This window comes from Pleurodeles waltl, chromosome 9 (genome assembly GCF_031143425.1).
Source record: "Pleurodeles waltl isolate 20211129_DDA chromosome 9, aPleWal1.hap1.20221129, whole genome shotgun sequence".
Classification (NCBI taxonomy): Eukaryota; Metazoa; Chordata; class Amphibia; order Caudata; family Salamandridae; genus Pleurodeles; species Pleurodeles waltl.
The window spans coordinates 995,583,622-995,607,196 of NC_090448.1; the positions used below are offsets into that span (position 1 = coordinate 995,583,622).

A 23,575-nucleotide genomic window follows, 5' to 3' on the forward strand; every position below is an offset into this window, starting at 1 on the left:
CGCTTCGTGGCCTTCTTGGCCCTCCCTACACTTCTTGTACTGATCTGCTCTGCACTGCATCTCTTCATCCTTCGGGCATGCAGCATCTTCCCCGTTCCGGTCTCTCACCTCTGGTCGCCTTTCTGTCAGCAATTATGACTGCCTCGCCCACATCTGCTCTGCCCCTCTTCTTCGTAGTTTCTTATGGCAGCCACCATCTTGGTTTCACCGTGCTGCTCGTCTCAGGGGTTCTCTCATTTCCCCCCGCTCTCTGCCCGGCACCATCGCACCTCTGTTCAGGCAGCAAGCCTCCAGGAGACCAGATCTGTGCACCTTGGGACCTAATCACCTCTCCTTGCAGGATTAATGAGCCTCAGGCCTCCGTCTCTCCACCGGAGCTCCGATAGCTGCGTGCTAGGCTACGCACATCCAAGCCAAGCCACACCCCTCAACTCTACCATATTCTTGATTACTGATGCCACGCAGGCCTTTAAGTGGGAGTTTCCTTTGACGTTGGCAACCATTCCTGTTAAAGGGCCGAGTGGGCGAGACTGCCACTCCACTGTCCCTAACTGGGAGGAGTGCCTTGACCAAATAGTTATATTTCCTGAATTCCTCTCTCTTTTTATAAATCTCTCCATCCTCCTGACAGCTTTTTTTCCTCCAGTGCATCACCTCTCACTTAGCTACACTGGTGTAGGAAAGGACGCAGCCATGGGGGGCTTGGGAGGTGTGGACTTCCCCCTTCGGGTGGGAGAGGGGGGCGGTCAGTTGAGGGGGGGAATTCTTGCTTTGCACTCCATATCTTGATTTTTTTTTTTTTTTTTTTTTTTAAATCGCGCTCAGGCACAATATATTCATTTTTGGCTGCACCGAACTAGACTCCAGCTGCATGACCAGATAGCCCCTTGTCCACTTCTAGCTGCTTTATACATCCCTCCCAGATGCCCTCATCCATGGGCTGATACTGTGGCTTGTGTGGGAGAGACAATGTCAACGGGCAAGATTAAACCACTTGTATGCCCTGGCGGTGTCACTTATAAATCACCATCTTCTTCCCATGACTGACGTCGCAGGTGCTCATAGTTGCCTGCGAAAGCTACAATTGTAGACCTTCGGAAACATTTATTCAGAGGGGACCTTCATCCCCCCACAGCTAGTATCTGGGGGATCCCAATTAGACGCCTCTGAATGGTGTCTATGCAACGGGGCTGGCGCCCTGCGCCTCGACTAACCAGCTGGATACAAGATGCTGTCCATGCCTGTAACAACTAGACACTTGATGGGGACTGATACAAATAAGTTGCCGCCCAAAAGACTTCTGGGCTCCGTTGACACACTATTTACTGACACAACAAGGCGTTGAAGGGTCAGACACACCTTCTCACCCTCAGGATGCAATGACCCGACTTCTCCCAGCTCTGTTTTGTTGGGTCATACTGTATCCCCACAAAAATTAACATTTTGTGGAGGGGACCAGACACTATTCTGAGATGATTCTTTGCTGTACGCTGCAGTGTTATATCATCAGGGGTTAGTTGCTAAACTATTGTATCTTAATAATGTGATTGGTGATGATTTGTTTAACTTTCCGGTATATACCTGAGTGGATTATAATTTTCCTTTTGGTTGTAATGGGTCTGGCGCTAGTGTTGCTTAACTTTCTGTTTGTACTTTGAACTCATGCCAATAAATCAATAATAAAAAAAACAATAGAAGTGACAGCAGCAACAACAGCAACCGCTGGCATCACCACAAAGCGCTGCAACAACAGTAAGAAGCCAAGGACAGGCTACATTTCCAATTTCAACATGGTCATCTGGCTGTGAGCTGCAAAACATGCTGGCGCCCTCTGACTGCAAGTGTGAGTCAAGCTGAAGCAAGTAATGTGAGATGCTCTATGTTCAGATCCAATTCGTGTCAACTGTGGTGAAGTGGTCAGTGCTTTTCTATGCCTAATCTGTTGCACATGCACTGCGAAGTACATCATATTTCCCACTATTACACCAGTATAAATATGCACTCTCAGGTCTATGAATATTAAGCATGGTTTCTTTATGGGTGCCCCTTATGACTCCCTCGTAGTTTCAGGGTCGCAGATACTCCGTACTGGGTCGGTACCTGCCAGCACACACGTTCCAGCCGTTGAGCACGTTATCATCATAGAACCTTTACATAAGGATTTGTTTTTTGTTCCTTATGGATTTTTTGCCATGCTGCAGTGGGACATTGTTTTAATACTGTCTAACATAACTTTTGTTTAGCTTCAAGGTATACCATCACTATGTGTTTCTTCGAGACCCCGGATGATGTTTTTCTCCAGAAATGCATTGGTGCACCAAGAACAAACAAATAAAGGATTTATTTACGATTGGACATTCAGGTGTCACATGCATTTATTTATAATAAAAGGTTGGAATTTGAGCTATGGCAAGATTGTTTTTGTGAAAAATATGTTTAGAAATTGATTGAAAATTGAAAACTACATTGGGCAGCATTGTGAACCAGATCAATCCTCGACCTGTGCTATCACTTAAGTAAAATTATACATAAATGACGACTTGGAGCATTGCACTTGAGGCAGTGTAATCTATGAATTGATTTGATTCATTCATTCAAATAAATACACAAATAAGGGGACACAGGTAGGTTACAGAAAACTGACTCCCAGGTTTTAGGCCCAGGAAATTTCAAATAAGCTCAAAGAGACACTTTCTTAAACTAATAAATATATATAGGAAGAACACACAAGATTGACTTTTAATACATCGTAAGTGAGGACAATTTGAGGCCTCTATGCTGATGGATTATAATACAAAGCTATGCTGGTCACCCTGATTAGAAGTCAAAATGTGTGTAGAAATTGGATGAAATGAGCTGCAAAGTGAAGGAAGCTACTCCTGAGCCTCAGCGTTGAACCTAGATTGTCGGATTTTTTTTCTTCAAATAGCATCAAATATTTTAACACTTCTAATTGCATTATTTGGAAGTTGCGATGAGTTTCACTGCAATAAATTAAATCAATGTTAGTGTTAAAAGCAAAACTGATATAACAATCATAAAACATTTCCAAAGGTGAAACTAAACAAATGTAAATATTAAGTATTAACCCTCCGCCCCACACCCCTAACCCTCTATGTTAAACTCTTAACACTATCCTTACCCTTAACCCATACCCCTTAAACCTTAAATATTAAACCATATACCCTTGACCAAAGATCCTCAACCAAATACCAAAAACCTTGAATCCTATACCCTGAAATCTTAAATCTATACCTTTAATCACTGACCCTTACTTCTTATACCTTTATCCTTAACTCCATAACCCCAACACTTAAACCTTTATTCATATCGTCTATATTCTTTACCCCCAACCCTATATCTTGTACCACAACTACACCAAAGGCCCCCGATCTGAGTGACGGGGCCCTCTGCAGGTGACTCAAGCCGAATGAGACCCATTTGCGGGTGCTGTGAGCCACCCAAGTGGTTTACTCAGGCTGGGCATTGCTGCTCGAGTGCAGCTGGCAAGATTGTGGAACCCGTGGCGGCCGGGTGGATGCTCACCAGTCTTGCCACGGTGCTCCTTATGACTTAGAGCCTGAGGTAGTGGCTCTCCTTTGCCCGGTTGCTGTTCCCCAGCACAGCCCTAAACAGAAGCCTTTCAGCCCTGATGCAGTGTGGCCTGAGGCGACAGTGGTCATATTTGGAGTTAGGCGAACCAGCAGAGGGAGGAGACAGTGTGCTGAGTGATTGGAGAAAGGAGCGGGGGAAGCATGAAAAGTGGCAGTGAATGCTCGGATCCCAGGGGTTGAGAGGACCAATATGCTGGGCCCTCTCATGAAGGAGCACCTGGGAGGGGGGGCTTTTCTTGCCTGCTGGGGGTTATGGAGAGAAGCACTTTTGAGTGTGCTGGGGACTGCGAACTGCCCTTGTGCCCATCTCTCCACATGCAGCAGCTAACTTGCCCTCTCCTGAGGACCTGTAAAAGGTGCCCCGAGACCCTGCCCGCCCTGGGCAGACTACTGTGAAAAACTGCCCGGAAGTGGTGAGTGAAACTGTACTGGTCCTGGCATAGTGGGTGTAGAGAAACTCTTGCCCTACAAACCTGTGGCTATTGGCTGCAGCACAAGATGGGAAGGGGCAGTGGAGGGCAATTGGCTACCCTCATAGAGACGCAGAGGAAGGGCCTTCACACCCTGCTCAGTATTCCTCTACCAAACTGGATTCCATACTAGAAGCAATTAAAGACACCAGGAAAGCTCTAAAGCACGAGATGGAAACTGTGGTGGCTGACCTGAGCTGTCAAGACAGCATAGCGACAACTGAGCACATCACCAACATGCAGCCCACTGTGAGGGGCCTCAAGACTCAAATGGCAGATAGCATGGAGAGTCTGCATACGATAGAATACACGGGGTAGGGTGTGTACGACAGAGCATTCAGGAACAAAATCTGCATAATGGGTCTCCTGGAACAAATTGAAGGCCAAAACACGATTTTTTTTCCAGAGGCTTTGATCAAGGACGAAAATGCTGCTGATGGACTAACCCCTTCTTTGCACTGGAAGGAGCCCATATGGTGCCAGTGCGCCCTCCCCCTCACCATGTCTGGTGGTGGCACATTTGCTCTATTTCCGCAGCAGAGACTCTATCCTCCGCAAGGCCCTGGAAAAGGGGGACCTACTCATTGAAAGTCACAAAGTGATGGTGCTCCCAGGTTTCAGGCTGCCAGTTAAAAAAAATAAAAATGCTCCTCTTTTATAGCGGCCACAGTGTGCCTCAGACAACTAATGATCAAATATTCTATGCTTTTTCTGGCTAAACTGAGGGTTACCACGGACATTAGCATCAGATTCTTTACAGATCCGCAAGCGGTCTGGAACTGGATAGACACACAACAGAGTGACAAGGAATTGCCAAGCATGGCCAGGCGACCTCCCAGTTGCATGTACCCATGACCCCAGACTGGTGTCACCCAACTATCCCTTGAAGTAGCAGGCTCGGAGGGACCAACTGAGTGCAGTGGCGGCAAACTTTGGTTTGGCTGGCGTAGAAACCTGGAAGGGTGAAAGCCATCCAGTGCATCAGATTCGGGTCTGGGATCTGACTCTAACTTGCACTCCAGCTCTGTTACCGAGCTACTGCGGATCACACCACAGACAGCTGCTGAGCTTTGGTGGCAGAAGACTGCAGCCTGTGGGTGCTCAGTTGATGGTAACTGCATGAGGTAGCAATGTCCACCTGCCTTTTGCTACAGGACCCGGAGCTTCCTTCCTTTGGAGAAAGCATCCATCCCCTATTGGTTCACTGTGAGACTCGTGCATAGTTTCTTTGTTATGGTTGTCATTGTTCGGGTGGGGGGCTGTTACCTTTCTGTCCTGCGGAGGGGGTGGAAATCTGAGGTTTGGGCAGGAACACTGTGGGAAGGGTACTGGCGGTGCGGACGGCTGCAGGGGCCCTATCAAATGGAGTGTTTAACACCATTGCTCTTACACACTCACAGGTACATAGAATGGAGTTAAAGTAAAACCCTGGAATTTCAGGTGTCCTAACAGTATGACCAAGCGCTAGGGGATTCATGCATCCCTGAAAAGGCATGGAGTCCATGTTGCCCTCTTGCAAGAAACGTATTTAATAGCATTAGAGGGTGTGGCATTGCAAAGGCTTTGGTGGGCCACTTAAACTACAGCGCTTACTTAGCCTTTGCTTTGGGTTGGGGGGGGGGGGGTGAGTCCTCATACGGATTAGACTGGGAAAACAGTATCAAATTGTGGAGGAAAAAGTGGACAAGTAAGGACGGTATGTGGTGATTAGTGGAAGGCTGGGGGGTAAATACCTTATGATAGTCAACGTTTATCTACTCAACAGGACCAGCCCAAATTTTTAAATGAGATTTTATTGGCCCTGACGCCGTATATGACTGTCCCTACAGTTTTTGGTGAAGATCTCAATTGTATAGCTGATTCCACCTTGTATAGGGGACACCCTGGTCCCGAGGATGACCAAGACGTTTTCTAATTGGATACAAACATTAGAGGTTAGTGAACAGCTGTCAAGTGAGGCATTCCACTCAACGTGACTACTATTTATTCACACCTACGCAACTTACATGTGAGAATTAATATATATTTTTCTGCACCCCAACAGTCCATACACAGATAGACTGCACTGCACTGTGAGTATTTGGGTCGTACGTTGTCAGATCATAACACAATCCTTGTTGCAATTGCTTGGGGGGCCACTCGAATCTGCATCTTCAGCTGGAGGCTTAAGAGTGAAAACCTGGAAGACCAGGCATTTCGAGATTCTATAGTGCTATAGTGGAGGAAATACGTTTTTTTTTTTTACTGCAATCGAGGGGACTGAATGGGATGCGTTTAAGACAGTAGCCCTGTGGGAAGTGTAATGCACCTACAGGGGGTGTTTGAAAGTCCCTACATGATGAGCCACAAGCAGAGGAGCTTACGCTTTGATCGTTGGAATGCTGCAGACACTCCGACCCCTCAGTACATCCACTCTGCTAGATGAGAGGCAGAAGCTGGCTGCCCTAGTTGAGAAGGTCTGATGTTTTGATTGCAGGGAATACATGATCAGGGCCCGCGCAGAACGGGACAAAGCTGCCGCACTGCTGGCTTGCCTGGCGAACCCCACTAAGCGAGGATTGCAGATACTGGAGCTGGCTGATGAGTTCAACGTCTGAGTCTATTACACAGCTAGTTTCAATGGACTGTTCCAAATGTATTACACCACATTATACACCCAACAACCACATGATGTCCCCCTTGCCCAGGCATCTTTTTTCAGACCCTTGCATCGAACACTGCAGAGGCATTGGGCACGGAAATAACACAGGTAACGTGCTGCAATCAAGGACATGGCTAGGGGTAAGCTGCCAGGATCAGGTGGGCTCCTGATGGAGTTTTATACCACCTATGATAACCAATGGGCGCCCTGCCTGGTAGAGATCTACCGGTGGGCACGCACTGACCATGCCCTACCACCTACTAGGAAAGTGGCATTTGTGATCTATCCCTCCTTAAATTGGGCCGGCTCCCCAGGAGTTTGCATCCTACCTGCCACTCTCAATGTTCAACGTCAACTATAGGATCCTGTGCAGAGTTTAAGCAACACCGTTACTGCCACATATGTGTCAGGTCATACATACAGACCATGCTGGCTTTATACCAGAGAGGAACACAGCATTTAATATTATTAGACAAGTGACTGCACTGTTGCTTGCTGCGCTGTTTATAAATGAGTAGGCAACATTTATAAATAAAAAAAAAGGCCTTTGATAGCTTTGACTGGGAGTATTTGTATGCAGTGATGCACAAATTGAGTCTAAGTGGAGGTTTAATTACACGGACCAGGTGTCTGTATGTGGACCCTACAGCAAGAGTCAAAACGGGGTGTGTGATTTGAGAGGCCTACAGGGTGGAGCGAGGCAGACAGCAGGGATGCCCTCTGTCCTTGTTGCTGTTTGCTATCACAGTGTAGCCTCTGGCATGCAAGGCACGGGACAGTACCTTTTTTTGAGGTATCACACTCCGAGGGTTTGTATACCACATTGCACTCTGTAGATGACATGACCATCAGGCTGATGTCCCCAGAGATTCCCATCTTCTGGGGGAATTGGGTAATACATCGGGCTTGCACGTAAGTTGGCAGAAGACTAGTGTGTTTCGCCTGAGGAGCAGTTTCCCCATGCAGGGATTAAATGAGAGTCCACCACTTTTCAGTATCAGGGGTTCAGCTTTACAGGACAGAAACTGATCTACTGAAGGGAAACATGAGCAGGGCAATTATTAGCTCCGCAGTGAGATATGTTTCTTTAAAACTCTTTCCATATTGATTGGTGGTGGTAGTGGGGAGAGGGTGGTATGGAAGGGAGGGGGGGGGGGGGGGGAGGTTGGTGAGTGGCAATAGACAAAATGATAGCCTTGACCAGGGAGTTATATTATTGCTCCGCCTTCCCCATTATAATCCCTAGGTGTGAGTTATGGGAAGTGCACCCATTGCTTACTGATCTCATTTGGGGCACGGGTAGACACCAAATGGCTCTTATGAAACTACAACATTCTCTTCAGGATGGTGGGTTTGGCAGCTCCCAACTTAGAGGCATACTATCTGGCAGCTCAGCTACAATGTATAAAAAGATGGCTGACGCAACTTTTACTTTAGCTCAAATTGCTTGAGATAGAACTTGCTAGCCTGCAGCCAGATGCTAACTATTTCTGGGTGCTGTACTATCAGAGACAAGTGGTGACCACTCCCTACTCTCCCAGACTTCCCCTCCGCTGGATATCCCGATTCTTCCAGGAGGATGCTACACGTGTTGGGGGAGTGGGTGACTTTCGGGGTGGAAACCAGTGGGGAACTTTATGGGGCTAGACTGATGAGGACCTTTGATGATTTGCAAACAACCCATGACCTTCCAGCAGGTCACTTCCTCTATTTTGGGATGATTACTGCGCTTCTAATTCAGAAATGGCAATGTGGATAGGCCAAACCTAACAAGACGAAGGGATGCCATACTTTGTACATCTCCTAGCACAAACACAAGGCAATCACAGACATGTATACTCCACAGCCATAGGGATGTATGGGTGACAGATGTTGGCACCCCTTTACCCGATACAGACAGGGTAAAAACACTGGCCAACATTACTGTGTCTCGTAATGTTTGCTTTAAGTTGATCAATATGGTGGCACTTATCAATGAGGTTACTGAAGGTGATTTGTCCCTTGCCTCCACGGCATGCCTCTTGGGGCTGTTCCCTAAACAAGTTAAACATAGGGTTACTACAAAATTTGCTTTTCTCTCCTTATTTCTGGTGAAGCATCAAATCATACATAATTGGAAAGGTGCCAGGAGCCCTCACTCTTCCAAATGGAAAGCAGAGTTGCTGCACTGGTTAGATTATGAGAGAACGACTATACTTTGCGACGCCAAGCAAGGGCAGTTCCTCTTAGAGGTTGCCTGGGCATGGGACATTTTATTGGATGAGTGGTACTCCAGAGAGATCTACTTGGAGACCGCTTCTTCCTGCCTGCCCGAAAGGTTGAGCCGCAATAACACTTACTTTTGTACTGACTCTCTACTTATACACCTCTGGCCTGTGCTACGACAGTCACTTGGGAATGCTGAACATTCCCCACCCCCTTTTTCCCTCCTCCCTACAGCTCCTGATCGGGTGGCAGTCCATGGTGTTTTGTTCATGACACATCTATGTTATGTTACTGGTATTCTCTTTGGACCTAGCTATGGGGTGTGTTGAGTCGGGAACATTAGAATTGTTCATCTATTAACTTGATGACTGTGTATAAACTTTTGGTGGAGGCAGTAACTAACTAACAGACACTGTCCAGTCCCTTTTTCTCCCATGCATTGGGTGCATAGTGAAGATGTGTGGGACGCCTGTAGTGGTTATCGATATGAAAAAGGTTCTTGTACTGTGAGAAAACATATATTATGCTGCTGTACCATTGACTATAGCTTCTCAAGGAAAATGACAAAAATGTGTTAAAAAAAATGTAGAGAGTGTTCTGCCTGAGATGAAGATGATTGAGTGCACACTCGCAACCAAGAATAGTTCACAGACTGGACAAGACGTTGGAATCTGTACCCTCCCTGTTGCTGAATGTAAAGGGCGGTTGAATGCTGTGCAGGAGACAAACAAAAGTAAGTATGGCAATGCAAACCTGAAGACCGCGCCTTTAAGGCAAGAATGTGGCAATGCAAACCTGAAGACCGCGCCTTTAAGGCGGGAATGTGGACAAAGGAGTCTTGCGACAATCAAACTTTTGCACAGGTAGGTTACCGGAACATACATCCCTAGCTTTGAGTAAAATGCATGGAAATAATTACAGATAACACAAACGCTTTAACTGCCATTTAGAGGTCGATTCATTAGGGAAGGCAGTCAGGTGTGGCAATAAAACAACGCAGTCCGAGAGCTCTGGGGCAATATCCTATATTTATCTCTTTTGAAACATTATTCCTATATTAACTGAAAGGCACTGTAAGAGTGACTGGTATGCAAGACCCAACAAGAGATAAAAAGGCAGACTGACCTAGGATTGGACCAGATAGGACTGCTGTTTTTAGTCTGTAGGACTGGTATAGCTCCGACTCAGTTGCCACTGAGATGATGTAATTATGAGAGTGGTAAAATCTTTCCAGGCTTAAGGAAAATGGAAGACAATGTAAAATGAAGTCCACCTCTGTGAGAGTTTGAAAAAAAATAAAAATAAAAATTATATATATATATATATACACACACACACACACACATATATATATACACATATACACACACATTCTTCATCAAGTCTCCTACCCTGTCAGATGTGTGCAGTTATGACAATTGATCTAAACGTATAATCGCATCACAATACTAGGAGTGCAAAACATCCCGTGGTTGATTATAAGAAGCAGCACTCTTTGACCACCCTTTTAATAAGAAGATCTTCGACTGCCCATTTCATTTTTTTTAGGGTCAGGAGTAAACCCAATTCTAGAGTAATAGAAAAAAAAAAAATACTAGCATTATCAAATCAAAATGCATGGCATTATCAAGTCAAATGTCCTCTTGATATTTGTTTCACTAGCCAAGCTATGCAGGTTTTTGGATTAAGTCCTTTCTGTTACGATATGTGCATTTGTGAGAAAGGAGAGTCCAGGGTTGATGTTGGGAATGTAGGACCAGAAAGGCCCTTGCTTTGGCCTCTAAATACATTTTGGAAAGAACTTTGCTCACGACCAGCCACGTCAGGATGTATAAGAGATGCAGTGATTAGAGTGGCAATATTCTGTGGCTGGAAATGCTGCTACGTCCCATGGCTTGGTGCTGTAGAAGGCTGACAGCCCCAAGCCCCTACCTGGTGTGAAAGTCAGTGAGATATTTTAAGAAGCTGAATAATAAGAGCCAGAATGGGGCAAGGGACGAAGGGTTCTGGAATTTGCTTAAAATTGGATGAGGAACACTGTGTCCAATGATTAAACCTCTCAAGTCAGTAGTGGCTAGGGAGGCCTAGGCAAATAATTATAGCCCACACAACTGAAGTCGACTCCAATATAAAGCATGAGGGGTAGTCTAGGTTTAGAGTGTGCTTAGTTAAGGTGATAAGAGGACACATAAGAAAAGAAAAAAAAGCTGATAGGTCTTCACCTATGGGACAGCTATTAGTTTTATCAATTTATTTTAGTGATGTTGTACAACTTCATGGTTGCCGCACAGAATGGCTGAAAGTTAGAAAAAAAAAAAGCATCAAGACGTAATCAAAGGTGACTGCACAGGACAATGATCCTTTTTCTTAGTATGAAATTATTCTCTGCCTTCTTGCGTCTTGAGTTGAAGTTCACCTTGTGAACCCGACATGAAGACCGTGTCAAAAAAGCCGCACAGAGCAGAGAAAACATCTCCATATGCATCCTTGTAGCATTTTGAAGCCTGCTGGTGACGCTTCTAGACCCTTTTTTATGGTAGCCCAGGAGTAGAAAAAGTAAAGTGGCAGAGGGTAAGTAGGTTGACGGGGCAAGCAACAACTTGGGAGAAGCAGTTCAGACAAAAACAACACAGTGCAGGGCAAGCAACAATGCAGGAGAGGGGAGAGAGAAAGTAGATGCAAGTGAAAGGAAAAATGTACCTCTGAAGTGGCAAGCAATGGAAGGACATTGGGACCAGGCAAACAAACTTAACATCTTTTGTGAGCTTTCTTGTTCATTTTACGATTGAACATGAGGAGGAGAAAGTTTTGTTCTCCCAAGCAGAACCAGCTATTTTCTTCAATTTCTAGAGCTAAGGAGTACAATTCAGAATCAAGGACTAGGGGGTTTGAGTGCGCCTTATGAGTGGAACAGTTCTTGCAGCCGCACATTATTTAACATCTATTTGCCCCCCGTTTGCCAAACATACTGATTATTTTGGGGTGATAACCATCATCTATGCTGATGACACCCAGAAACATCGACGGTCGACTTCAAATCAACCGACATAGCGTCCACCACTCAGTCATGCCTACCAAATACTTTGATCTTGGTTTTGCAAGAGACATGTTTACAGTGCACTGTAGATAAAACCGATATTCTTCTCTTAAGGTCTGCAAAACAGCAAGGGGTGTACAAAGACTGCCCAAAGACGTTTCTGTCGTTGTCTCTTCTCCTCCAGTAGCCAGGAATCCTCAGGCCAGAACTGACAACAGGCTTGTTTTTCACTCCCAGGTTCTCTCAGTAGCCGGGGATTGCTTTGGTCTTTGCGTTCAATCAGAAAAGTTTATATCTCCTTCCTTCACATGCCAGTAAAACAGTTGTCCACGCCTTAATTAATGCCAGGCTGGACTACGGGAATATTCTTGGTCTGGGGATTCTGATCAAATGGTTCAAACAATTGCAAGCTGTACAAAATGCTGCAGCATGCCCGATTTCCTGCATTCACAGACAGGATTCAGTTACTAGACACCTTTATAACTACAGTGGCTTCCTATTAAGAAAAGGATCATATTTAAGGCTCTGTTTTCTGTGGACAGGGACTTTTATAAAACTAGCCCTAAATATCTGACTAATAGAATCGATAATAACCATCCCTCCCGCCTGCTTAGGTCTTTGTCTGGTCTCCAAGTTAGAGTGTCACCTTTGAAGCATGCTAGGTGTGATGGAAGCTCCTTTTCTGTGTTAACTTGCAGAGAACGGAAAGTGCCGACTATTGCTTTGAAGAGCATCTCCCAAGAAATCCCTTTTACAGAAGCCCTCAAGTCTTATTTATTTGCTCTGGCATAGGGTGGTCATAACAACTGTGACCTAGATTGGATTTAGAACTGGAACACTATGCTGGGAGTAGCAGAGCGCTTTACAAATTCCTGCATTCATTAAGTAGGGCTTTGCGAACTCTCCTCGGAATCACAGGACAGGGTTTTCCTTCAAACAATGTTGTTGTATTATTCTTTACCCATACCATTTCCATTTCTCCCACCGAGCTTTAGTAAGCCACATTTATTGCTCTTTTACTTAGCCATAACAAATTTAATTTATAATTTATCTTGCAGAGTTTAATATACTTTTTTGAACAGTACATAAGGGCTCAAGGGGTTTTTAACTGCTCTGAATAGTTGTGGCCTGTAGTTCTGGTCTTTTGATGTTTGATAACACACAGATTTAAATCTAATGTGCTATATCATACTATCATGGCACCAACATTCAAACAGGCTTCCCTTTGGGAAATGTGTAAAGACAAAAAACTAATAAAGTCAAAATGCAAATTTTGAAAACAGAATCAAGTTTGGTGAAAAAATGAGCAAGATTACAAAAATCCAATAAAGGGAATCAGAAATATGAATTTTTAAAGTTTTAGCTATTAACAGCATCAAGAAGCATTAACTGAAAATGACAGCGTATGGTCACTGTAGACTTGGTCCGAGATGCAATTTCAAGCTAGCCGCAGCAGAGTAAGGGTTAGATACACCAACCAGGTGTGCCTCATATAAAGAGTTTACCTTCTGACTTTGTATTTTAAGTCACAATCTACCACATGAGCATTCTTTTCAAGCCCCCAGGACCTCAGGGGAGGCACTTAGAGACCCACATCGGGGTCCGGTCAAGGTCCATTTGCCACTGGTCAGCTGGGTAATTTCAGGGAAGGTTATATGCAGGTACTTATCTCCCTGTATCCACACAGGTCAGTCAACTGACTTCTGGAGTCCACCTCTTTGCCGGGTGTATAAGAGGGTACAGGTCCAGTTCCTCAGGGCTCCTCTCAGGTCACAGACAGCAGGTCCAGTCCTCTTCTTGCTCCACATATCCAGAAAGGGTTTTGAAGACGGTGCCTGGGGACGGCACATTTATGCCTGGCATCAGCAAGTGGGTGGGCATGACTCATGGATCCTGCCTAACCAATGGTGCAACAGTGCCCACGGATAACCGGATATCCTTTTGCAGTGGTTCCCATTTGCCTTGCTACACACAGGCCCAAAATGCCACATGTCTAAGAATTTAAGCTAGCAAAAGTCTTGAGCCTCATTAAATGTGGGCGTGGAGGGTGTGAATGGGGAGTGTACTTATGGTAATCCTAGTGTCCTCCCACATCTAACAATAAAAAATCCAGGTTGAAGCAGGCACTGTGTCAACAACAAACCCAGAGTTAGAGGTTGGGCAGGACAGAAGTGGGGCCCTTTAGACAGTGGATAAACAAGTACTGTGGTGGCATCCCAGCTCTCCCTTTGAAGTCAGCCCCAGGTGTTACATGTGGCGGCTCAAAAGAACTGTAAAGCAGGATTTCACAGGGTTGTGTCCCATGATGCCCATAGCCACCACAATATTCTGTGGAGTTCAGAGGAGTCATCTCTACCATTCAGGGCAACCTAATGTTTGCTCCGGAGAGATATCTCACAACCTTTTCACAACTATTCAATGCTGATCACAGGCTGACAGCTGGCAAAGTCTTATGCTTACCAGCATTCAGGTAAAGGATAACTTTCTAAAAGCAGACCTTGAGAAATCTACTCGCTATAGGGTGTCACATTTTATCAGGTCGAGCTAAATTTAGAACCTACTCATCCCTTCTGGTGAGTTGACAAAGAACAGGTGTTCTGTTCATTCAGAGAGTGGGGGAGCAATATAGATGCCTTTAAATCTTGTCACATTTGCTCTGTGTTCAGGGGTAAAAGGCCAGAAGTCAGTTTCCTTCTTAGATTTGATTGCAGAGTTAGAGGATTTTGTAAAGTGAACTCTCTTATCTGCTGTACTAAGAGTTTGAAATGAAAGGCTGTATGATTTCAGATTTTTCCTAACACAACATTTAAGCAGCTAATGCATCAACTGTATATATTTCCGTAGTTGTGAATGCCCATTTTTGTACTTCTGTGGGATGAAAAAAATGTTTTAGTAGGATAAAAAAAAAAAAAAAAAAAAAAAAAAAAATTTCAGAACACTTCACTCGATTATGATGTGAAAATAATAATTTTTTTCTGAAATCAAATTCTCACAGATTACTGTTAATACACTTTAAAGCTTTATCAACAAAGCTGCAAGTTAGTTCAAAGGTTTTTGGCCATTTCGATGGAAAAGGTGCTGTCAGTAAATGACAGTGTGCTACCACATCATACTTTAGTAATATATGTATTAAAAGTGAGTGTTTAAACATGAACTGAGAAACACTCATGCTCTGACTGCAATTCTATTAATAAACCAAGAGGCAAGTGAGGGATCATGTGTACCCCATATAGGGACTAGATTCTTAATATACCTGGAGCAAACGCATAGTCTATTTAATGCAAAAAAACATTTTTTTGTACCGCAGAAGAGCTGAAATTACATATTTGAAGGTTCATTCATGTGAGAATTAAGAAAAAGGCAGCTGTGTAAAATAAAATATTTGCTTAGGATTACAAATTTTGAGACCAGTTTATAAATCAAATACATTTCAGTTAGGCCAAGTAGATTATTCAAACTACTTGACTTGCAGGTCTAGTAACATTTTTACGATGTTAAGGCCTGTATAGGTTACTTTTCCTAAATATTTGTTAAAAATCCGACTTTAAAACATTGATTCAGATTTTAATGACTATTAAAATTAGTGATTTAATGATTTAACTAGTTGCTCCCATTGCGGATACTCATTATTAGTGTTTTATTCTGTTCTTTTTGACATAGGACAGCTATACCTACCACAGTGAAAATAGCCTTTAGTGCCTTGTTACTGTAGGGTCATGGTTACATTAATTTTCTACCTGTTCTACTTTTAAATACCATGCACCCTACCTTGTTGGCTAACGGGTTACATAGCGATGACTTACAAATACTTAAATGGGAGCTTTTTTCCAAAAACAATGGCTATTTTAACAGGTCACCCTGCACATTTTACACTGCAACAGCCAGGCTACAATGATAGCCCTGAAGTTACGCTTTCTTCTGTCACACTAGCTGATGGCACAGAGTAAGTGCTGCAGTCCACTGGTGACAGTGAAGGTTTCATACAATGGATGTATTTATGCACCATATTCTATGGCCTTATAGGAATACGCCAATCAAGGATTAGCCCATTTCTCCAGGTTTTACATATCAGAGCAAATATACTGGATGCTGAACAGCAGTGGTCCAGTGTGTGGAGTCTAAACACAAGCAACAAAATAGGATGCAGAAAAAGGACAAAAATGGGGGGGGGGGGGGGGGGTTACCACTCAAAAAAAGGCAGAGGTCCTACAAAGGTTGTCCATGTAGCCCATATTCAAGAGCAATTTTCTTTCATAAAAGATCACACTACCCATAGATACAGTGCTATTGTTGTAAGATAGTGAAATCATTCAGAGTTGTTAAAGGGAAGGGATGAAATCACAATGCATGCCAACTGGGTCAGATTTTTTTTTAAATTGAAAAATACGACCAACAAGTTTGTCCATAGTACTTCTAGTGGCCAAATTGCTTGTAGCTATGACAAGAAGGCCACGAAAGGTACCAACAGTGGAGTCCTTGCTGAAAGATATTACTTCAAGCATAAGCATGGTAACAGAGGTTATGATTCAGAGAAGTGATGAGAACGTTGGGGAAAGCTTGTTAAGAAGGTGTCATAGCAATGTTCAGAGTAGGGACACAGTTCTTTTTTGGATTATTTAAAAGTAAATTATTTTGCAGCCTGAAAAGCTATATGTGAAAGTCTCTCTCCAACAGACCACATCCCTTCCTTTCTAACTGGATGAATTATGTGCTGCTTGGGAATGCACTAAAGTTCTTTTTGCATGGTAAGTTAATACGTTTGTTTAAAAATGTTCCAGGCAACCATACACAAAAGGGAAGAAAACACGTTCCAAGTTTAGACAAAGGTGTGCTCTACTTGGTAGAAATATCTCACTTTCATCTGAACATGCCCAATTAGCAAGTCAATCCCATTGTTAGCCTAACAGCAAGAGGATCCCCTGGAACAGCAACTAGGGTGAGGCCAGACACTCCTGTAGTCTACCTCAGTCTACCTCAGCCCAGCCATATAGGCCTACTGAAGAAATTCCTTCTTTAACCCAAATATCTATGCTACCCTCAAAGTCACTGTGGTCCAAGTGCACATTTGGTCTAATGGCGTTACAAATGTGCCAGTAAGACTGAGACAAAAAAATTGAATCTTGCTTTCCTTAGCAATCGGGTAAAGTCAATTTGATTTAATCCATTTTTGATCTCCACAACGTGTTTAAGTAAACTAATTTTATTCTTGATGTTAACTGTGACGGGTATTGTCTGACTATGTATGAATCCTCATTCCCCAGGGGCTCACCAGCTCTTGGAGAGGATTCATGTAAATGTTAAAAACAGGAAACAGAGCAGAGGAGAACGCTGTGGAACACTACAGCTTTCAAATTATTAGTTATTAAGCCATCACATTAAAAGGAGTCTATGATCTGACAAACAAAGGAGAACAACTTCTTGAAGTCTATCCAACAAGGCATCATGCTCTTATGTCCTAAAAGCAGTGAATATGACCACCAGCTGTGCAACAGACCCCCGATATGCAGCCTTTAAATGCTCCTTCCTCTCACCCAGCAGTGCTGTTAAAGTACCTCTGCCCAGTCTGAACTCAGACTGTCACACAAGCAAAGCACTGGATTTCAAGTTCTGGTAATTGTAAACATTAACCACCTTATCTGTGGACTAAAAAAAAAAAAAAAAGTCTGAAGAGGCTATGAATGCCTATTCTGGGTACAATTACAACATTAAATCATTTTACACCTACAATACTGTTTAAATTAATCCTTTATAGATACACATTTGAGTGGTGTGTTTTCTTCTCTGATGAGATGAGTGCCTAAAGGAAATTTGCTGACTGTGCACCTTTTACTAGGGATTTAGATGCAGATGGTTCAAAAGGGAGCAACTCTACAACAGATAAATAAAGCCTCCAAGATGCATTATTGGACTCTCCATCCCTTACAATTTCCGAGGTAATCACTATAGCATCCAGTCAGGATTTACCATGCAGCAGATGGCAATGTACAAGTGTTTGTTTTTATGATATAGAATATCAAAACAGAGATACAATCTTCAAAGGAAAATAATGGCATACAGACTTCAAATGACTGATGAGAAGGCCAGCGCTATAACAATCAACTAAAGCATTGGATTCACAAGTACATTAATATTGTTACAGTTCTTCAGAAGTGATTGAATAAGGTTACTTTCTTAGGAGTGATGGTTTGATTATGAGTAAATGAACACATGCACTACAAAACTAAGATATTTTCTTTTGCAGCATCAGAGCATACAAATGTGTATCAACACCCAAACATTACGTAGAAGAAGTCACCTTTCTAAAGTAGTTAACTTTCTTGAGTACCAGTGCAACATAGAATTTATGAGTTCTAAAAAGAATCCAAAGCCCAAGCACAACAGAGCCAACATTTTCATAAAAATAAACTTACTTACCGAAAACTCATCAGCTCCTGACATCTTACTGAAAAACAGAATTGAAAAAAAAACGAATTTGCATTTTTTTTTTTTAAGAGAAAACATGCTAAATTTCATAACAAATGGTTTAATTCAATCACACCATGCACTGTTCTTCATTTTAATATTATTAAAATGATAAGTTGGGAGCAAACAGCTAAGTGGGCTTTACCTATCAAAAAGTGGGACAGCCAGCAGAAGGACCCTTTCTTTATGTATTCCATATCATAGACTTCACATTTAGAATATGTTTCCTTATATACGATGGTTCATTTAGTTCCAAATATGTTCTTCTAACAGACACTTGATTCACCTGAATTATGAGTCAGTAGTGCTGGAGTTTCCCATATAGTTATTAATTTACCACACTTGTCACTATCATCTACTCCATAATTTGAAGATTAAAAAAAAACAAAAAATAAAAAAAACACACAAACACAATGCTAGCAGGAATAAACCAAAAGTTACTAAAAGGGTCACACATGGTGTTCTACAGTGGAAGACCACTCGCAAGGGTTAATTGGTCACATTACAGTGCTGATTGCTGTACATAGGTGTTAGCCTCATAGCACTGAGGAGAAAAGTTTATACAGACACTATCAATGTTTGTTAAAATAACGTTGTGAAATAAAACTGCTGTTGAATGTGCGACATTGCGTTGCACAACTTGCCTTTTCTTGCTGCATATATAAAAGGTCCTGACAGACTCCTACAGTTGAATTGAAAAATTCATAACAGGATCTTTGAATGCAAAGAAACCTAAATGATTTTCCTTCCTGCCCACTTTAACCATTTCTGGTAGACCTGGAAGAAGGTAGGAATAGGCTGTAGGAACAGGGATTAAGACGTATAAAACATGCTCTTCCCCTTTAATGACCAACATGGTAATCAATAATTACAATCAAGTGCATCCTCCTACTCACCCTGGTCCTTTCACTTAAGTCAGCAAGCCGTGTGAGTAGACATGAACTCTATAAATTGACTACTTGCTAAGTCCCATCAGCTTTAAAGCACACAAAACATAAATATAAGGAGGGAAGTTCCATTAAGCAACTCAGATGTACCCAGGAGGCAGACTTGACCCATGCACTATAGCCGTGCAGGGTGCTCACAGGTTACTGGTCCGGTATTATAGACCTGTTGTTCCAGGTTCAGGGCGTAGACTGGATAATTCTCTGGAGGAGGTGGTACTGGGTCTTTTCCCCAACCGGCTTCTAGTACAGTCACTACAAAATGTATTGATCTGACCTTATTATTGGCCAAACACCACATCACAAACTACTGAGAGAGTGAAGCGCGTTGGTACTTCTGCGGTTATCTTCTGAGATTGTGCACTTTCACACAGAAGAGCAGGCTGGTTTACAAAAACACCCAATAGCACATGACTGGGATTCTTTATTAGAGGCCATAGCACACTGTATTAAAGTCATGCGTCCCACATAGACTCTCCCACTGACATTACACAGTAACACTGGTATCAAAGACCCTACACAGTTGTTCTTCAAAGCAAAGATATTGCACTCCATTATCTAGCTCAGACGATTCTAGGTAAACCAGGGAACAGACATTAGCAACCATGGCATAATATCTTAAGTCTGTACTTGATGCAGCAGGAAGAAACTGCAGAGGACAGGCAGATTCAGGTAATAACCAAAGGAAGGAAGGTATGGTATGGTATGGTACATGTTGGGGAAGAGGGTCCTTTGTTTCTGGAAAAATGGCAGTCTAATGCAAGTTGCAATATCCTCATGCGCTACTGGATACAGTTGGTTTAATTGTTTATGCTACGTAAGGCCCATATTGTTAATACTGGCAATGAAAAAAAAAGTTTAATGTACAGCAGTTATCATCTGAAGACGATGGCATGATGCTTTGTGTCATCCAAGACATCCTAGGGATAAAAGGCTCCTCCCCTTGACCTCACAACTTGAGAACCTCATGCCAGTCAGGGGGTTGGGAGGGGGGGTAACTGTGCATCATATTAAACTGAGCGTTATCTATCGTAGATTTGCAAAGACTAATAGCTAAACAGCAAAAACACGACAATAGTGAGATCATAAGAGAAGACGCACAAGAAAAGTTGCTTTTTTTCAGCCACTATCATAAAAGGGAACGAAGCAACAAAGGCAGAACAATTATGGTAGTATTCAGGCACAATAAATAGCTAATGAGGACTATGTTGAGCCACTTCTGTTAAAGATTTTGCCTTTTTGATGGTGCAAGAACAAAATAAAATGCTCCCAGGCTGTTAAGAATGAAGAAATATAGCAAACCAAACTGCAATTTCAATATTAAATTCCAGTGAAGGATCCTAAATGCAGTACATTTTACCTACCCATGTTGTTTATGTATTACCAGGATATAATCTCCATACTACCAAAGTTACAATTCCCAACACAACCATCCTACCACACAGTGATACTACACACATATTCTATGATAAGATATGTCCCTGATCAGTGGCGGGATCTACAAACAAACTAAAAACTGCAAAATATAAGCCTCAAATAGTGGGAAGAATATATAGAAAGTATATGTTGATGTGCACATCACTTACCTCAACAAATCCACACAGGCCCAAAATCAGTTTCCCCCCCCCCCATTTGCTTTATCACCGCTGTTTGCCGATGCAAACCAACATTGACAAATAGCATTATTTTGCTAATGTGCTGCAGCATCATTTAAAAATTTAAAAACGTCATTTAAAATTAAGAAATAAATTAAAAACATACCAATGCCAAGAATCACCACACATGTCCAAGTTAAGATTCTCAACATGTGTGCCCCTATGAAATGACACAGGCCTCCCTTTTTTTAAATTGAAATGATCTAAGATGGATTATACATTTTTTTTTAAATAATAAATGTGACTAGTATGAACATATTTTTTCAGGGCACACGACCAGTAACAATTTGAAGTCTGGTCCTAAAAAAATAATAATAATAAATAAATGTTACATTTGAAAAAAATGAAAAAAAAACTATTTAAAAAAAAATGGATCACTCTACAACACCAACAATCTAAATCTGCTCACCTCTGAGAAGATTTAGATTACTGTGGTGTTGTAGCATGTTCCATATAAATGAGCATCTCTCAACCTAAAACCTGAGAGCTAACCTGTGTTCTTTATTCTTCATTCCATAAATTATGCAGCACATAGGGCCTGATTAGGAGTGTGGCGGTCCGATCACCACATTACGAAGTTGGAAGGCAGCCTTGCCAACCTACCTCCATCTCTGCTGGGATATTTAATCCTGACAGGCTGACGGCGGGTGCAATCAGCTCCTGACCTCAGTACCGCCCTGCTGATTACAACGTGCTTCTCCCGCCACCCTTTTCATGGCGGTTTCCCTGCCATGAAAAGGCTGGCCAAGAATGGTGCAGGTGGCCACGGGGGGGGGGGGCGCATGGCATGTGCAGTGCAGGGGTTCCCCTGCCCAGCACCATCATAATGCACAGGTGCTGGCGTCCTCTATGGGCATCAGTTTTGCCGCTGGCTCTATTATGAGCCGATGACAATGCTGCCACCGCTTTCCTGCTGGGTTGACAGGTGGAAAGATTGGTTTCCCAGCAGGAAAGTCATAATGGGGCTGGTGGGGAGGTCATCACTTCAGTGGCCGCCACCCTGCTGGCGGTTTGGCAGCCAGATGTTCCCTTCCGACCAACTCGAAGTCAGGACAGAAGTCTGAAAGGGCGTCCTTTGGATATATACTAGATGGTACCTTGAGCCAGGACAAAGCTATGCTTTGCTGACTAGCTCAAATAAGAGCAAAACATGTGTCAGGAGCGACCTTTACTTATTGTAGAATGGCTTGAAGGGTATATTATCAATCTAAAGCTGATGTAGAGTCTGAAATGGTAAAATGCATTAGTTCTCTTTTGGCTCGGGGTGGACAGCACTTGCTAATTCTACACTTAAAGACATTGCCAAAACACGTCAAAAGGCTTTCTCACTTTTCTAGTGCAGCGTGAATGGCATTGAACCTATCCTATGCTTAAAAATTCTGCTAGGAAAAAACAGACATTGTAGGTGAGCAGATTTAGAGTATTTGTGCTGTTGTAGAGTGCTGCAAATAAATGTGCAGCTCTCCGCCTAATGTGCCTCATTTGTACCATTTAAGCACTGTTTTAAGCCTGAAAGGTATGTGAGCGTGTGTGCGTAGATATGAACCATGAGGAGAGGAGCAATAGAGGCATTTGTGGGGGGGTACGGAGTGGAAGAAAAGGAATAGGATAACATTCAAAATAAAGCCAGGGGGGGATGGAGCACAGCACATGAGGGAGTGAGTAAAATGGAGCATGTTGGGAGAAGCACAAGTGGAGTGAGCAACACAGAGCCCAAGAGAAGAAGTACATGAGGAACAGAGCAACACAGAGCATGGGGGTGGATATTGGCCAGGGAGAGAAGCAAACAAGAGATAAAGTTAGAAAACACAACCACTCTCATGGAGTGGCTAACTATAAAGAAAAAAGTAGTTAGCTGAATGTAAGCAGTGGAAGGATAAAAAGTCAGCCAATCAAAAGGATGGTAAGAAGCTATGCTGGGGGGGGGGGGGGGGGGAAACAGGGGGGGGGACGACAAACACAAGAGGAAGGCAAGACATCAAATAAGAAGCAAGCAAATAAATGACAAAGTCAACAAACTGTAAGCAAGAGGCATTCTATAAGCCCACTGTAAGTTCCTGGTAATCCCATGATGAGTCTTTTACAAAAAGTTTTCAAAGTTAATGCAAAAGGAAAAAAAAAGAAGAAAAAAAAAAAAAATACTTTGTGATTGAGCAACTCATTTGGTATTTGTGGTGTGCATTCTGCAATGCACAGGAACATTGTTGGTATGCTTACTAGGCATTTGGAATGGGGGGGGGGGGGAGGGGGGGAGAAATCAGGGCCTTCGGGAAGAAGAAACAGCATTTCTTGGGTAGCAAGTTGAAACAAGGACATGGCAAGAGCTGTAGTTTTTTTTTTTTTTTTTTCAAGTTCAACACTTAAAATTGGTATTATACTCCTGCCACTCCCTCCTCCTGGAGGAAGGTGACCCTTATTAATAACTATGGGATAGAGAAATCTGGGAGGCGTTGGAGCAGGTTGCACAGTTTATGAATTCCCTGGAGAATGGGGAAGATTTCTTGTCGAGGGCTGAGGAAACCGGTATTCTGCCTAAGCCGTTGGCTT

The 23,575-nt window shown here is 43.0% G+C and overlaps 1 protein-coding gene across 1 annotated transcript in view; it reads right to left on the minus strand.

Annotated features, from left to right (window-relative positions):
• Positions 1-23,575, minus strand: part of MAPK1IP1L (mitogen-activated protein kinase 1 interacting protein 1 like) — a 169,884-nt gene that overhangs the window by 126,615 nt on the left and 19,694 nt on the right. The window contains exon 2 of the mRNA XM_069208539.1: positions 18,382-18,409. Within this exon, the coding sequence (XP_069064640.1) occupies positions 18,382-18,409 (28 nt within the window). The remainder of the gene's footprint in view (positions 1-18,381; positions 18,410-23,575) is intronic.